Consider the following 17688-nt stretch of genomic DNA (forward strand, 5'->3'; position numbering starts at 1 on the left):
TAATTCAGATTTCAGGCCACCTAAGATATTTACATATGGTAATGTTAAGGTTTAATTGACAAGGTTTTAAGAGCAAGGTTAGATTTGTATTTCATTCAGCGTGACAGATGTTTGTCACCGTTACATATCGTCAATCAGGGCGCTAATGGGCAGACTGACATTGAGATTACTGACCACATTTATGCGATTCAAAGAATAGGCTACACGTGTTCCTTATGCACCAGAAGTTTCTAGTTTAGTTTATAATCTGGTCTGCTGTTGAAGGTGAAGCTGGTGATTTCTTTTCTCCAATCTGTGGACTCTGGACATTGTTCAGGTGCACAATTCATCAGGATCAGTATGATTATAGTGTAATCCACAGTTTCAATGAGGACAGGAATCAGTGTACTAGTAGGATGTCAGTACTTATATCACATTTTCATTCACAGTGGTGTTTCACATGATGTCAGAGGACACGTCATTTCAAGTTTTATCAATGGCTGAATGTGTCCTGCTGATTTCTAAGTAGTTAATATGAGTAAATATTACATTGTCTGACTGTCTATATCAGCTCTCTGATGTCTGTTGCATCCTTTTATTTTTGCACTGCGGTATTTTGTTGAATAAACATACATTGATCCATGTTACGTGTTAAAAGGCATGACCTATTTGGCAGATGACCAGATTACCAACTGTTCAAAGCCGCTGAAGCTAGATGTTAATAGATGTTTGCATTGTGCCGCATAGATCCACTGGGCTGTCTTTCAGCTACGTGTGTGCCATGTCAATATATGGTTATAAACCGACAAAAAGCCCAGCAGCAAAAAAATCCCCCCCACCACCAACCCCCGTGCAATGCTATTGAACCACTGAAGTGTGCTAGTCCTTTACGTAAGACTGCAGTGCATACCTTTGGATCATCTTTACATAACTGGATAAGCGAACCACTCATGGGATCCTGAAATTAATGTTTAAAGACAGTTCAAAAAGGAATTATCTGGGTGTTTGACTGAGATGGAAGATTACATTTTAAGTGTCCGGGGAGATGGTCTCAATATTTAAGGCAACTGTCCTGCAGGGTTACATGAGGATATAAGTTTTAAAAAGGGGGGGCAGGTGGGAAGCATGCATCATATGTTCCTTGTTATTATGGCCTCCTGTCATCATGGTGGCTCATGGTCACACAGCACATGAATCTGATGTGCCCTGGTTTTGAATCCAGTGTGGGGCATCAATCCCAGTCTCTTCCTCTCCATTTACTGTACTATACTGAATGTTCAAATGCACATCAACAGATTTTCACATTTGATAAATAAGTCTGTCTAAGAAGTCTGGCTCTCTAACAAAACCGTATGCACAGACTCGGTTAAATTATGCGTAACACCATATATCAAAGTTTATTATGAGTAAAGTTTTTGATTATAACACTTAATAACACTGCCGGAAAACTGAAAAGCATATTAAAGAAGACACTGCTTTGATTTTCTGGCTACAGCAAGTTGTAAAGACACATTAAACTCTGAGGAAGTATTCATGTCTTTTTCCCTGTAGATCACAGCTGAGGAAAGCACTCAGGCTTTTGGCTTCAGTGATGTGGAAAGATTATGATTAGCTGCATGATTCAATTCACATCAAATTCAGAGGATCATTCTGCAAGAGGATTGTTAATAAAAAATCTCATAAAGCTCATGAAGGTTATTTTCCATAACACACAGCAACACTTCTATGATCACTACTGTGCCTCTTCTTCTCCTGAGACTAAAACTGGTAATTATGAGAATGATACCAGAATGTATCGTAATAGAAGTTGACGATGAAACATCAGTGTCAGGTGTCTTTATGACTTGCTAAGTTTGGTAGCTGAAACATTCACATACGTTATATAGTAAAATTCTGAGATGAGATCAGAAATGTAAAACAAAGTAGCTGCAGTGAGTGAAACTTGCATAATTTAACACATAATTACTAAAGTGCCTGAAGTCATGATACAGCACAAAATGTCAGCAACTTACAAAATATGGTAAATGCTGTTATACATCATCATACAATGAGTTCTACAGTCACTCATAAATGCATTATAGACTTAACAAACATGTTAATAGTGCATTATGGACATGGCATTCAAAAGAATAACAAACAAAATGTAATCATTGCTCATTTAAATTAGCAAGACTAAATTCATAAAGTCAACTTCCTCACAAAACATTACGAAAACATTTATTTTTTATTTTGACCTGGAGAAAAAAAAGTCCTTTGACATTTAGGTTCCATTTGAAAGATTTTTCTTTGTTTCACTGTGACAGTGTTGACAGCACAGAGTGTGTGTGTATATACTATTGCACATAAACCTATAAAACAAATGTATTTAGTTGCACTGCATGGCAAAACAGTTGAAATAAAAACTGTATTAACTGCATAAGAGAACATTAGCTTTAACATTCTTGGACAAAAAAACAAACAAACTTATTTTACTGTGCTGCATTACAGTAGCATGTCGCCACTTAAATAAATATATACAGTAAATTCAACATTTAGCTTCCTGGTTTTGGGGAGAGAAATCTTTGCACAGACTCGAATAGATGAGCCGAACAGTCCAGAGGCTGTAAACTGAGCAGCAGTTCTCTCTGTCTGCTCTGTGCATTCTGTTTTTTCCGGCAGTAGCCATGGCGCAGAAGGCCTTTCTTTGAGTTGGGTCCGATGATGGTGTGGGAGTGCATACATGCAGTATTGTCCAGAGAGTCTGGCTGGACGACGGCCTGCGACTCCTCCTCTTCCTTTCCCTGCACTCGACGTGTCTCTCTCTGCTCACGTCCCCCCTCTTCCTCTTGTTCTTTCTCATGCTCCTCTTTCTGTTTCTTCCCATTATTCCAGCATTCAGGGCTCTTCTCCTCCTCCGCCTCCTCCTCCTCCTCCTCCTCCTCCCTTCCGCTCTCCCTGGCTGAGGGCATTACCATGTTGACAGACTCAGGCGATAGGTTGTGGTCACATCTGCTCAGTGAGCCTTGCTCTGGGATGGGAGTCTGGGGCAGAATTTAAATGAAATGCAAAACACAATTGGCATAGGGTCTTTTTGTGAATCCACAACTGTGCGCCTTTCTACCTCAAGATGGTTTATATGTAAATATCAACAGATACAATGTGAGCACCTACCTTACCTGTTCCTGGCTTGGGCTTCCTCTTTCCTTGGACTCCTTAGCCAATGATTTGTACTCTTTGTCCCTCAGAGTGGCGAGGGAATAGCTTGACCTTAAACAGCGGCTCTGGTCGATGGGGTCCAACTCCACATCGCTCCAAACCTGCTACAAGGCATATGCACATGAATATATGTATATCGAAGTAAGGATACGGCACAGTAGTGAATATTGGTGGTACAGTACATCATTCCACATTTGAACCTCTGCCAGTGCTGAAAAGTTGTTGCATTTGAATTTACATTAGAAACGTTAAAATGATGAACTCCACATAACTCTAGATTTAACCGGCTAAATGACCGCCAGTTTCTAAGCTCTGCTGAAAACTGAATGATAACTAACAGAGGATATGATTTCTCTTTAATAGACACAACACATGATCCTGTGCATTTTGATTTCTGTCAAGACACCATCAGTGGCGCTTCCCTGCTCTTTGAAGTCAAAACTCACTGTGTCAGACGTGGACATGGAGGAAACTCTGTGAAACTTGGTGTTGGACACCGAAGACTGTCTGCTCAGCATCGAGTCCTTGAAGGAGGACTCGCTGTGTGACACTGATAAGCAGTCCCTCCTGGGGGTCTGGTCCAGGAAGTGCAGACAGGGAACCTTTTCTGCAAGGGTGTCCCTGTCGGAAGAATAGCGACATGTCAATAAAAGCCGTACATCTTTTTCATGTTTAGGGTAGTGATTAGTTGGTTGACTACACTCACCTGTATTTGGAGTGAATGATGGCGTAGATAAAAGGGTTGTAGATGGCAGATGCCTTGGCTATGACAGCAGGGACAGCCTTTGAGTAGGGATTGAGGATGTTTCCATATCTAAAAAGGTGAAAAAAACATTTGAAGATTAGAAGTGCACACCACTTTTACTGATCGTGACTGCAGTGTCAGCTTACTGGTAAGCGTGTCATCAGCCATAACCATATTCTACCAGAGGTGAAATGGTTGATGGCAGAAAATGAATGTGAAGCAAAGATCCTGTATGTTGTTATGTTTTAAACAAAGGGCTACCAAGCTGTGTGTACACAAGTGATGCCGTCAGACTGTTAGAAAACAACACCAAGGGCTCTGTGTGGTACACACACACAGGGCCCTTATCACGCTGTACAGTATATTTACCCAGCCCAGGCGATGAGGGTGACACATGCATAGGGCGACCAGGAAAGCACAAACACTATGATGACGACAAAGGCAATCTTGGCTAGCTTCCATTCAGTCTTGATGGACTGCTGCTGGATCAGGGTTGACTTCCTCACCTGAGACCCCAACTTCTCCACATTTCTGTTAGGACAGAGAGAAACAAAGAAGAAATGTTGTTGTCAATGTCCATTTCAGAGGCTAAGTCGTATTTGCAGACTGCTTTTATTATCTGTAATGAACACTAGGATTTCAGACATTCCTTTAAGTCAACAGGTAAAACTGAAAGTGGATAAGTTGCCCTTAAGGTAAATGCTAAAGGTTAATCCTGTAGTATCATATTTGTGCCCTCAAAAATAAAGCAAAGAAGGGTTTATTTCAAAGCTTCATTTCAATGACCCTTAAAAAAGCCTTGAAGCGACCCTAAAATGGAAAGCAGTTACATTCTCATATACTGACAGGTAATTTTGCAAATGGACAGCAGTCACAGAGATACAGAGAAATTGCTGAGAAATTCAATAATCTTCTATATAACACATAGGACTGTTGATATGGTTCAATAGCTGCATGCTGTTTTATACAGTTATTAAGTAGATTTCATTTCATTTCACTTATTTGAGTGTCAGCGTCAGTGTATATTCATATTGCACATATTTACCTGCTTGCCTGTCGAATTGCCAGGAACATGCATAGATAGCAGTAGGATATAATGCCCAGAGGGATGAAGAATACAAAGCAGCATAACATCAATGTGTAACTCTTATTGGCTGGAGTAGACGTCACGTAGTCCCACGTGCATGAGGTCATCAAGCCCTCTGGTATATACGAACCTTGAGGAGGGAAAATTACAGACAGATATGAGGAAGGTGCATGATCTAAACCTATAAAATGAGGTTAGTTACATAAAATGGTGTAATGAGGATAGAATAAGTTACGTACTCCAACCCAAAAGTGGTGCAAGGCTCCATGCGAATGAGTACAGCCACACCACAGCAATGATTAGGCAAGTGCGTCTCTTTGAGGTCCATCGTAAGGCCTGCAGGGGCTTGGTGATGACAATATAGCGGTCTACAGAGATGGCCAGAAGGTTTATCATGGAGGTGATTCCAAATAAAGCTCCACAGAAGGCGTACATTTTACATCCTGTGGAGAAAAATAAGGAAGGAAGCATTTGTCACCACAACTGTGAGGTAAGTAATGTGATTTGTCAGACCTCCAGATTGCTGGTGATTGATATCACCAAAACTTAATTATATACATGAGTTCTACATATTGACATCACACGTACAGTATCCTGAATTCTTGACACTAAGAAAACATAAAGGACATGTATCGTATGTACGGTTCAACAGAATGTAGAAAGAAATACCTGTTTCACCAAAAATCCACCCCTTGTACAGAGAGTTCACAAAGAAGATGGGTGATTGTGTGATTGCCATGAGGAAGTCGCTGACTGCCAGATTCATGATGAAGAAGTTGGGAGGAGTCCGAAGCTTCTTGTTACTGAAACACATGAGGATTAAAAAGTCGCACATCATTAGTATGGTGGTTATTTTTGACACTAGTTATTATGCATAACACATTTTCAGAACAGTTTATACACCTCTTAAATCATACATTTTCTTTACTTTACATTGTTGACATCAGTAGATATTACCAGTAGTTCACCACATACCACAGCCTGTCTCTTTACTGTAACTTGTGGGCCTACAGTAAAATTCAAGTGCATTGCCTGTAAGTTCTAACAGTGACATTTACATGTTCTCATTTGGCAGATACTTTTATCCAAGGTGACTTCAAAGTGAGGCACAACTAAAGATTTAGTACTAAGTGCTACAGTACATCTGTTTAATAGCTGGTAGAAGACCAAATAAAGAAGTGCAGTAAAAGTGTTAGGGAGAGTGTTTGGAGTAGAGAGGAGGAAGAACTCAGTCTGATGAGAGTCTTGAAGATGCAGAGGGACGTGCCCATGTCCCCATGTTCCACCACTGGGTAGCCACAGATGAGAACAGTCTTGTTTGCCAATGGACTTTCCTTGAAGGAATGCAGTGGCCAAGAATGATTGAGTTCAAGCTAATGGATGGAGACCCCGAAGTCACTCTGCAGGCAAGCATTAGTGACTTGAATTAGATTCTGGTGAGCGTGGGTAGCCAGGGTGGGTCAGTGAGTGTAGTGGAGTGACGGGCTGCATCATGAACCATATGTTTTGGTTTCACTGTGTGTGAAGGGAGGGCATTGCAGTGAGAGACCCACTGTGTCCAGAGGTTGTTCTTAAAATTACTTTTCCAGTTTATGGAAGCTCTTGTTTGCCCCCAGAGTGGTGCACAAACATAGAGAGAAGTTAAAACCCCAGCCAATGCAAAATCCATCCAATAACTCTCAAATCTACATCCTCCATAATATTGTAACATCCTAATAACTATCATTAATTCTCTTAAAGTACATATTCATTGCAGATGCAAGATTGTAGCTCTTTGCAAATGATTACCAGACCATAAAGTCGGGCACTTGAGGAATAGAAACACATATTCAATACCACTCTTTGTTCCTTCAGTGTTGAAAGAAGAGGCAGTCCAAGCAGAAACTTCATCACAAGAGGCCAAAATTACAATTATAAATGACCTTTAACTTGAGATGCATTGTTGGCAAAGGCAATGTTAGCCAAATGCCTGGAGGATATTCAAGAATCAAACCCGTATTGACATCATCTTCACTCCGTGATGGCCGTGGTGCTTTCAGAGGGGCTGAATGAAAGTGAATGTGTTGCTACTTAACAGAGATTAACTTTGTGAAAACCTGTGAACTGTGCCTGCATTAATACGTTTTATAGCAGCAGCTATAGCAGCACATGTCATGGCCAGCAGATATTGGCAGCTCTCCCTCTAAACCTGCACATGGACACAGATGGTCACATTGTAATGCATGATCATGGTGTGCGCTCCACAGCCGTCCGCAACTCGCAGCGCAGATCATACACAACCCTAGCAAATCGATATTGGTTATCATATTCAAAGCCTTTGTTCCATTGAAACAAGCGTCTAGAAACAGTGCAGGAGAATCTAAAAGCCCTTGACTTTGTCTATTTGTTGCATTACGTAAATCTGGTAAAGAACAAAATCTAGTTCTAGCTGTTCTAAATGCAGATACACAAGAACTGTTGTTCATAGCAGCCTTTGATGTCTTTCATCTGTGAGGTGTCAGTGTAATCTGTGTCAGTGAGCATTTCACATTCATATTTACTGTATTAGATAATACTTATTCTGTGTGATATAACAGAGATGGGTAGTGTGTAAGTGTAAGAACACAACCCAAATGTTTTGTTCCAAGTGAGCTGAAAACAATGGTACTGTATGTTTCCCTGTGCGATGGCTAAATTTGAATTGGAAAGTTAAATATTTATTTCAACAGTTGCCCAATCTCCATTTATCACAGACAGCCTTTGGCTGCTCTCTCCCTTGTTTTGCTCTCTGACGGTGAAAAGAGCAAAAATATGTAAACGCTGCAGAGAGATAAGATTGAGTGTATTTGTGTGTTTACATGCAGGCCAGTGGGTGCGGAGCGCGCAAGTGTGACTGGAGAAGAGATCAAGTGATGCTGTGTTTGAGGTACAGTATCACTGGAGGTTGGACCTTAATGCACAAAACATGTCAGGCCCAGGATTGTATCTAACACTTGGTCCTTAGCTACATTCACCGGCAGACTATATACCCAGGAGTGGCCATATACTAATCTCATAACATACACTCCAGTGTGTGCATGTTTGTATCTCTGACTTCTCTTACACAGGGATAATATTTAGTCAGTCTTGACACAGTTTGACACATTTCTATTTTATCCATTTGTTAATTCATTATTTGATACAAACGGTCTTTATTCCTCTCATGCCCGAAGCGTTTTGCTAGAGTACACACCAGATGTATGAATTATTCTAAGAGCTTTATGCTTGTCAACTGTGTTGGACCACGTGTGTCCTCTCAGACATGAACACCCAGCTGTTGCTCCCAGCGGTGTCAAAAAATAAGCCAGACGCAACAGCATCACACAAGAGTCCGACGGCTCTCCTCTCTAAGGTTTGACATGAAAGCCAGTGGAAGCTGTTCTGGGTTGTGATGTGGATTGTTATGATACAGGGAATATAAGTTATAGAAACGCTAATAATCAAGAAATACAGAAGGTTTATAAAATTATAGATTTTTTTTTGTGTTAGCTGCAACCCTCCTCTCAGATATCACCACTGTATTTCAGCAGGACACAATAGTTAATTTGATTTACACCGTTATTTAAGCTTGCCTATACCCTCATAAAGGTGGAAGGGTAGTGTTCAATGTAGATAAGCAAGTAGCTGGCTGAATTATTGAATTCATTCATTGATTTATCCAGCACAGTTAGAAAATCACTAAGCCACTTCCTGGTATTGAATGCCTGCAGGCTGTGAAGACCTTTCTGCCTGTGTGTGCGACATCTACTTTATACAGTAATGCAAAAACACACTGTTTCCCTATTTGGTGCTCTTAAACTGTACTAAAGTGTCGGCTTTGAAGTTGTTCTTCCAGTGTGTAAAACAAATGCGCTGATATACTGATATTAGTAGATTTAATACACTGTTGCCCATAAAGTTGGAATCATTTTGTTTTCAGACACATTCTTATTTTTATTCCTGTTATAAAGGTTAATCGTGGAGTGATATCTTTGGAAGAGCTCGAAAAAGATATGAAAAGATATATTTATTTATTAAAGATGAATCACTTTGTCACAATCATTTCATGAGAAGCTGTAAATTTTATTCCAACTTTATTCCAACAGTGTACTCATATATTCAGTTTTATTGAATAAAAGGTTGAATGGATAATCTTTATTAAAAGCTATATTTTTTCAAAAATAATACACCCACAGGGTGTTTAGAGAAGTGCAGAACAAAAGTATTGCTTTTCCATAAGAAATTATATTTAGTCTGAATTAATTGTTTTTAAAATTTTGACAGGTTCGATAATGACTTCCTGTTTACATCGTATCTGCCAGTAGGTTAGAATTATTTTTCTGTTGTTGTTGTTGTTGTTGCCTATCTTGATCAATGGATGGTGGTATTCTAGTAATTCTCCATATTCAACCTTTAAGTGTGTCGGATATCTCAAATGTTCTGTTTGATATTACAATGTGCCACCCCAGGGACTGTTTAATATGTGTTAAAGACCTGATGAACAAAACAGTCCTCAGGCAGACGGCTTCTGTGAATTTACTTTTTTTTTTGGAGATCCAACAGAACATGAACAGTGAAGCACTGTGCTCCCACAGTCCATCTGTGCCGGCCTGTGTGACTCCCAGGATCTGTTTTTAGGACTAGTTCACATGCATAAATGTGATAGGCTAAATTAGGCTTGTAATAAACTGTGTCAAATATGGGGGGTGATGACTGCGTCTTCTAGTAATTAACAGCTGCTTTTAAAGTCCTTTATTCATTAGAACCTATAGAATTGTGGAATAATGTTTAATATATATTAGTACCTTGCTAATGTTGTTAACTAATGTTTAATATACTCTAGTTCAGTATCATCATCAATCAAATATTTCAGATATTGACCTATTTATCCTATTTGGGGAGCAAAATTAAATTAAATTGCATAGGCCTACAGTATCTAATCAACACTGTCACTGTCATTGATGTTTATTTGTCTTTAAGCTAAAATTCAGTCATAGTCATGTTTTTTTCCATCTGTTTATCAGTACTCGGAAAACTCAAAGTGTAGGTAATGGATTAATGTTGTGGTTAAAATAAAACTTTGTGTGAAATCTAAATTAGGAAATCTAAATGAGAGAACAGTTGTATATTATTGAAGCTGAAATGGAAAAAGTGCTGATATGAAATGATGCTTTGATTAAATCGGAGAAACTAGTCCACATGGAGGTGTGGTTCCAAAATATTAAAGACTGTAATGAAGCCTGGTGGTAGGACGCAGTGTGAAATAAATAATGCAGAATTTTAGAGATGCAAGATTATGAATAAGATTTAGTTTCAAGTATAGAGAAAAAGAAAAGTCAAGTCATTTACAAGTAGCTGAATAATGACACCAGTAATTACATCTTCACCATCACTCCTTGCATTAAAAAAAAAAGTATCTTACCAGGAGAAGGCATACATGACCAAGGCATTCCCAGTAACCCCAACTGTTCCAATCACCAAAACAAAGAAGGCAACGATGTAGTGAGCGTGGTCATGGACGTCCACCTGTCGATAGAATCCGTGATCCACATCCATTTCTGTGACGGGAAACAGGACGACAGATGTCGGCATCAGTGGGTCTTTGTTCTGTATAGTACGTCCAATGGATTTCATGCAAACCCAATCTTCCTCTCTGCCCCTCTGACCTACTAAACTCTCCAGCATTATGTAAGAGTCCTTACAATGATGAGCAAGATAAATGTCTGCTGGGCAAAACACGAAGATGTGACAGCTCAGTCTGCTGTTGCCATGTCGACATCTTGTTTTGTTTGTGTACTTAACAGGGACAATCCAGTTTAACATAGTTCCAATATAGCAAAAAAAAGTGAATTTATAATAAATAATATATAGATTCCGCCAATGTTTAAACTCTTGCTCCTATTTGGGCTTTTAGAGTGTAATTGAAATAGTCAGTTTTTAAAGAAGAATTTTAAAAAGAAGATAAGACAATAACAACAACAAAAACAAACAGACTGACAAAACAACTGATAATAACATACAATTAACTAAACTGCGTAGATGTACTTTTCTATAAAAAGAAACACAAAAGAACCAAACAGGCAGAGAAATAATCAAACAAAACAATTAGCAATGCAATATAATTACCTAGAAAAGGGTACAGCTCTAGGTTTGATCTTACTTTTGTGAGAGAATTTATATCCGGACTTTGATTTGCTCCAAAGTTGACAGATTGTATCTCTTCAGTATGCGACAGTGATGCCATCAGACAGGCTGCGTGTCCGTCACGTTCAAAGCCTGATTGTCTAAGGATGGGAGGACTCTGAGTATAGATGATATGATGTTGCTCAAGCCCATGATATGATACAATATGAAAAATGTATGTTGATTTTCCCACGCTCATGTGACTGAATTTGTCTTTGTTCATTTATGATTTGTATTACATTTTATTCTCTATGCATCTTTTAAGTTGTGATCTTTTGTTTGTTTGAAATGTACCAAGTCAGACCATTTCCCTCTAAGAAATCTGAGAAAATCCCCACATTTCCTTTGTACTCATGACTTCTTGAAACTCAGCTGAGAGGTTTCCAACAGGAAATTTTGGAATTCGAAGGTCACTGTTCTGCTGTACAGTATGTGTCTGTAAGTTACACACAACACTGGTCGTCTGATTGGTTGGTTGGACATTGTTGCCCGTCTAGCTAGCTGGATAGATAATTACTGAAAGGCTTAAAACTGTACACCTTGCTAATAATAATGGTAATGTCTGTCTGTTGAATGGTTATGATTTTGAGTGAATTTTCTCTTTCTTTCTTGGATGAAATTAGGGTCATATCCGTGCTGTCCCCGGGATAAGTTGTAACACCTTAACTTTTTCTCTATCACCATCATCAAGTCCATTTTTTACATCCATTTGCTCTACTGCTTTTTTGTTTTTTTGTTTGCTCATTTTAACACCTAAAACCCCTACTGGCTGACATCAGTTTGCCCAAATATCACAAGGCCCATCATCAAGTCAAAATTTAAATTGGTCTAATAGTCTGTGACTAAATATTGTACCTGCAAAATTAATGTTATTCCCATCAGCCTCACCTTCCCATTGTACTCTGTTAATTCATAAACGTTAGCCTGCTAATACTCTCAACCTGTTGGCTGTGCTGAAAGTCTGGGTATCTTCTGGTTTGTGTAACACTTGTGCCAGATGAAAGGGCCTGAGATAAAGTGGTGAAAATGTTCAAAAAGAATACATTTAACTGATATTTTGTGTTTTCTTATTTATTTATTTTTAACCAGTGGCTAAAATCCATTTTTCTGCTGACCCTCGTCCACAGCTGCACATCGCTTGTGCTCCTGCTGCTTCTCTGAACTTGGGAGAGTGTTAATCCAAATCTACTGCAGGCAGTACGCTGACTCCAGATAAGTACTTCACACAGCCCCCACGTCAAATGACCTGAACTATCACTTTAAGCACAACCTCACAGAACTGCAAGCATGGCTGGAGACTCATAGTTTTATTTGCACACCAGGGGCCACATACATGAAGCCTGGATATGTTCAGAAACCATGCACGTGCCATTCTTCACACATAACAAAACAGAAATGTGTTCTTGAGAGTAAGTACACCTCATGCATACAGACAAGCCTCACTCATGTGGACGGATGGATCAGAGGGCGGTGCAGTAAGATGGAGATGTTTTTTGCATTTTATTTTGGACCACAATGTAACAAGATTTGTTTCAATTAGAGCTCTATCAAGAAAATAACTGACTAGTCTTCTTATTTTTCATGATACTGAAAGACATTTCACAGCCGGTAATTGTTTACATGTTGGAGACTTGTTGGATGTTGTGAATAGCTTTTTATTTGTATTTAAACCAGCATGACATTAACAGGTTAATATTGCTTTTTGCATTTTCCAGCTGTTTTCTTGTAAATTAATTCCATATTTTGCAGCTTATAGAATCAGGGGGATTATGACAGTCAATGCCTTTTAATATCAATTACTCAGCCTCGCAAAACTGTAAAATCGCCGGGCTGAGTATTAATCACGGTAAGAGTTGGAGAGCAGAGAAGCTGCCATGGCCTTTCTGCTCAGAGGGGAGATCCTCACTCAGTATTATTGAACTGATGTGCTCTGGGGGTTTTCATGAGGACATAAGAACTTTTACAAACAGCTCTAATAAGGTATCACGGCTGGACAGCAGTGTGACAGGTAAGATGTCACTGCCACAAATTCCCAATGATTCACGATTGATGCACTGCGAGTAACTGAGAAATATTGAGCACAGAGGTGATTAAAGCCAGGCATTATTGATAATGACAATGGCTGTATGGACCTTGCTGCTCCATGTGGCCATTGCTCAGCTGCTGCAGTGATTATAAGAGGATTTCTATGTTTTGTTAATGTGATGGAATCAGGAGTGCATATTTGAGTCACGCAACATTAACAGCATTTATCCCATGTAAACCCGCTTCCTGTCTGGCCCCGACCTGCATTATAGAAGGGAGTTAGGTGCTGGAGCAGCACAATGCTCTCTGTCACATCAATTTACAGAGGAAGCCATAAAACATCTGTCGCGTAGCACATGAATAATTTGTTTGTTTAAGAACAAGAACATGTTAAAAACGGTGTCCAGCTGACTCAGAGTGGTCTAATCTAAAATTAATCTGAGTGATTATACTGTACTTAATCCAGCAGAGCCGTGGCGAATATGTATGACTCATAATACATGTACATGAGAAGCATGTTACTGAGTATATTATGTCTTTTTCATGGTCTTGCATGTAAAAAACATTGCGTACAGCATGTGCTTCTATTAAAAACACTACATTCTGTAAATTGATAGATTTTACTGTATCCTTTTCTGCATTACAGCACAATGGGCCAAGTATACACGGGCATGCAGAGTGTCAGGGAACTCTTGCTGTGCTCATTGAGCCTTGTGCGTCAGAGGAACCCTCAATCACCTCTTACTTCCCCTCATTGGGCATCAAAGCATTGTCTCATAACCACGAGCAGCTAAAGGTGCATAAATCAAACACACATCTGATGAGATGCAACCATGCTCACTTCATGGGTGACCATCTCCGAGGAACGTTTCATAAGCGGGACAGGTGCACCGCATGTGTTCATGTTCATTCAAAAGCTGGCTTCATGTTCATGGAAAGCAAATGGATCGAATAAGCTTTGCCAGAGGAGAGAACATCTCACCTGATTCTTGTAGAGTTGTAAGTGAATTACTGAGAAATATAACACCTGTGTAATGGATTTTAAGGTGATAAAGAACTGTAAATGTTTTTCTAAATGATTCAAATGTACTGGTAAGCATTACACAGACCATAGGGTGAATCAACAAGTGTGTTTGTTTTGAGATTTTCCTGTTAATTCTGGCATTACATTTGAGAAGGAATCTTTCCTTATAGAGACACAAACATTAAACTGATACAACCAACAAGCTGAAACAAACTAACAAAAATGTTTCAGCAGGAATATGGAAGCCCCTGATGTTTCAACAAACCCAAGACACAACCTTTTATTTTCTTAGTCTGCTCCATAGTTTTGATTTTAAACAGATTTGCTCTAAAATACACAGTGGGCACAGCATAAAATCCAGGAGGAGACTCAAGCCTGACCTCCAGCCTGTAAAACTTTTAGTAATTCCATTAATAAAGCATAACTTTACCTTATCCAGACAGCGAAACCCCTTTTTCCTCTCCAGGGCACCTCTGTGTTTGCAGAGTGGAGTGGCGAAGAGGATCAGAGACTCTGAGACTGTACAGCATGTAAAAAAAGAAGAAGTTGAAAAAAAAACTGGTGTAAAATCCACCACGTTCACAGTTGAAATAGCTGAAGATCGATGGTCTGCTCCTCTAAGTTCTCCCCCAAGTTAGATGGAGATTCTCTCACACAGCGCAGCAGCAGTCAGCCGCTGCTCACGGTGCTGGAGAGATTATGAGAATACATAGAAAGAGAGATGGAAAGAGAGCAGCTGCACATTGACCCATCCCCCTGCTGGCTACCCATCACACACAGCTCTCATATGGCACAATGCATCGATCAAGCCAGTGTGTGGTGCATGTGTGTGTGTGTGTGTGCGTGTGCGTGTGCGTGTGCGTGTGCGTGTGCGTGTGCGTGTGCGTGTGCGTGTGCGTGTGTGTGTGTGCGAGTGCATGTATGTGTTGCTGCTTGTTTGTTTGTGTGGGTAGGTGGTATTGAAGACATTTTAAGGGAACAACTGATGAAAATCAAACTCTTGGAAAATTCTCTTATAGAAATATATTTCAAATCACACAATAAAATACACTCTCAGGAAAACTATTTCTCATAAGCATTGCTTTCTTTGTATCCGTTGCCACTGGCACAATATGCAAGCCCCAGATGTCGGCCCTGATTACATGTGAGGTGAGAAAGCCGCCGCGTCCCATTGGGCGCTCTGAAGATTGCGGAAAGAAGTCTTGTGGTTTTGAAAAACACCCTGCCTTTTACATAGCATCAGACTTGTTCTTGCTCATTCTTGTGTAAGGAAGATCTTGAGAAAAGCACTCAGGTAAAAAGCTTCCCAATGTTTATCATCTCATGCAGAACTGAGCAGGCGGTCACAGCACCTCCTTCTGCCCTTAATATTTGTCTGAAATCTGTTCCCTTTTGTTTGACTTTTGTCCTCGCACCTGAAACAGGCTGCATGGGGTTCAAACCGGGTCAGAAGATGCACTGACTTATAAAATGGGCTTTCTCTGTGAAGATCCAGCCTAGTGGATACCATCCAGCAAGAGGAAGATAAGCCTTTACACTTACGGGTCACTGCACCTCCAAGAGAATTTCTCCATAACAAATCCTGACACAGTATCTCAGGGAAGCAGATATTAGTTATTTGTTGCTTTTTTTTTCTTTGTTGACTTTCTTTTCTAGGTCATGTGTGGTTTCTTTGCGTCTGGCTCAATCATTTTCTGGGTTAAACGACAAGGTTGTGTTGACCAGCTGATTCACTGAGCGGGCGTTTGAGCGTCACGGGTACAAGGCTGAACTGTGTTCTGTATGTAGCTCAGACAAAGGGAGCTTTCAGTGATTCTTTATATTTGATCAGAAAAGGAGGGGGGGCTCTGAAGCATGTACAGATGATGAAGTCAATGTAAAAAAAAAAAAAAAAAAAGCCCTGCAAAGCAAGCAACAAGACTGCAACATTAGATTTTGTTGGAGTTAATTTGACTTAATGGCAATTTATTGGTCATTTTTTGGTTGCACAACATTATGTATAGAAAGAATGTTATTGCATTTGTGTTAGTTGTATTGCACACATAATAAATACTGACATGCTGTGGTTACAGGGCGGGAAACTGTGTTGTAACACCACTTTCTCCACAGTCTGAAGAAGGACAGTTCAGTTGAAGAGCTGTGGAGACATCAACATCCAAGTGTGAACCACAGTGGCTGCTGTGCCCACCGGTGCATCACGGGTTAAGTAGGATGGTAATACTTGTGGCCATACACTAATAGGTACTAATGTCAGTTGTTTTAGTCAGGCTAGAGGAGTGGGTGAAAGTGTTGTTTGTTTGCTCTTTTTTTTGGCCTGAGGTGACCCCCGAGCACAACAATCAAGCGTCCAATTACTGTCAAAATGGTCTGTCACCTCTGTCACTGGCTGTCATGTGTGAAAAGGACAAATGCACCCTGTAAAATATGTCTCAATAAAAGAAAAAAAAAAAGGAAAAAAGCCTGTACTCGAGAATTACTTTGTCCTTAAGGGGCTTTAGTGACAAGCACTGGTCTACAGAATAAAACTCCAGGGGGAAGCAGTACAAGAGGAGCTATGGGCTCACCAGCATACAGTATATACCGTATGTATATATCAAGATTAAAATCAAGAATGAGTGTACAATCATGTACTGAAACATCTGAGAGGGATGTGTTAGACTGTCTTAATCATGACAAGGTCACCTGAGGACTTTTCTATGATGACATGACAAGGAAAGACATAATAAAATAATGATAAATACCTAAGACAAGCGCGGTGAAGCCCCTGACCCTGATTGGAATAACTAGACTGAGCTGCACCTTCAGTATACTAACTATCTAACTTTCCCCTTTCAATAAAAGTAGTTAACCCGTTAACATGTATTCAACAAGTAAAATAAAGAAATACATAAATGACAAATATTGATACATGTTAACAACAAGAGATGCCATTATATCTCACCATGTTCCTATCGTAAGTGGCTTTATTGATTAAAAGATGTTAAGATGGATGATATATAATTATAATTATACAGTAATGAGTTTATTAGTGCTGGAATTAGTATTCCAATCATTTTATTGATGACTTCAACATGATACATTACACCAAGTCTGAAACATTTTTCCTGAAGGCTTTCTTTTTTCTTTTCTTTAGCCTTTATTTAACCAGGTAAAAAGACCCGTTGAGATCGAGATCTCATTTTCAAGGGCGACCTGGCCAAGAAGGCAGCAGCACACGTCGTCAACATTTCCATAAATTACAAATACATTACAATATTACATTACAATAAATAGGGCCATAGTACAATAGAGGTTAAAACAAAGGCTGAGAGTCATAAAGTCAGGTGTTTATCACTGACACAGTTGGTGTTATGATATAAACCTCTGTACTCTCTGATTTCTTGACCCATTCTGTCACTGTCAAAGATTCTCCACTGAGACGTTTTTACAGGGTCCAGTCCACTTAGGTCAACG

At 39.6% G+C, this 17688-nt stretch overlaps 2 protein-coding genes across 5 annotated transcripts in view; one reads left to right on the forward strand and one right to left on the reverse strand.

Annotated features, from left to right (window-relative positions):
• Positions 1–17688, forward strand: part of zmat5 (zinc finger, matrin-type 5) — a 346127-nt gene that overhangs the window by 150606 nt on the left and 177833 nt on the right. The window lies entirely within an intron of this gene.
• opn4xa (opsin 4xa) lies at positions 1432–14905 on the reverse strand. 4 transcript variants are annotated; one of them, XM_083983697.1, is made up of 10 exons: positions 14666–14905; positions 10426–10561; positions 5676–5809; positions 5246–5449; positions 4965–5136; positions 4289–4450; positions 3881–3988; positions 3621–3795; positions 3135–3278; positions 1432–2999 (listed from the first exon to the last, which is right to left on the reverse strand). In XM_083983697.1, exons 2-10 carry the CDS (start codon positions 10557–10559, stop codon positions 2511–2513), a joined length of 1722 nt encoding a protein of 573 aa, XP_083839823.1. In that variant the 5' UTR covers positions 10560–10561; positions 14666–14905; the 3' UTR covers positions 1432–2510. The 4 variants fall into 4 exon arrangements, with proteins under 4 accessions (XP_083839823.1, XP_083839822.1, XP_083839821.1 ...); XM_083983696.1 differs by lacking the exon at positions 14666–14905 and having other exon boundaries at positions 3135–3275; positions 10426–10768; XM_083983695.1 differs by lacking the exon at positions 14666–14905 and having other exon boundaries at positions 10426–10768.

Source organism: Trachurus trachurus (genome assembly GCF_905171665.1).
Source record: "Trachurus trachurus genome assembly, chromosome: 12".
Classification (NCBI taxonomy): Eukaryota; Metazoa; Chordata; class Actinopteri; order Carangiformes; family Carangidae; genus Trachurus; species Trachurus trachurus.

What these genes read in the sequence shown, in the direction of transcription:
- opn4xa (XM_083983695.1), bottom strand. Translation starts at nt 10,688, where the DNA reads ATGCTGGAGAGTTTAGTAGGTCAGAGGGGCAGAGAGGAAGATTGGGTT. An exon ending in TGCACCACTTTTGGGTTGGA is followed by an intron (nt 5,137 to 5,245) that starts GTACGTAACTTA and finishes TCCCTCCTCAAG; the next exon opens with GTTCGTATATACCAGAGGGC. An exon ending in GCAATTCGACAGGCAAGCAG is followed by an intron (nt 4,451 to 4,964) that starts GTAAATATGTGC and finishes CTGTCCTAACAG; the next exon opens with AAATGTGGAGAAGTTGGGGT.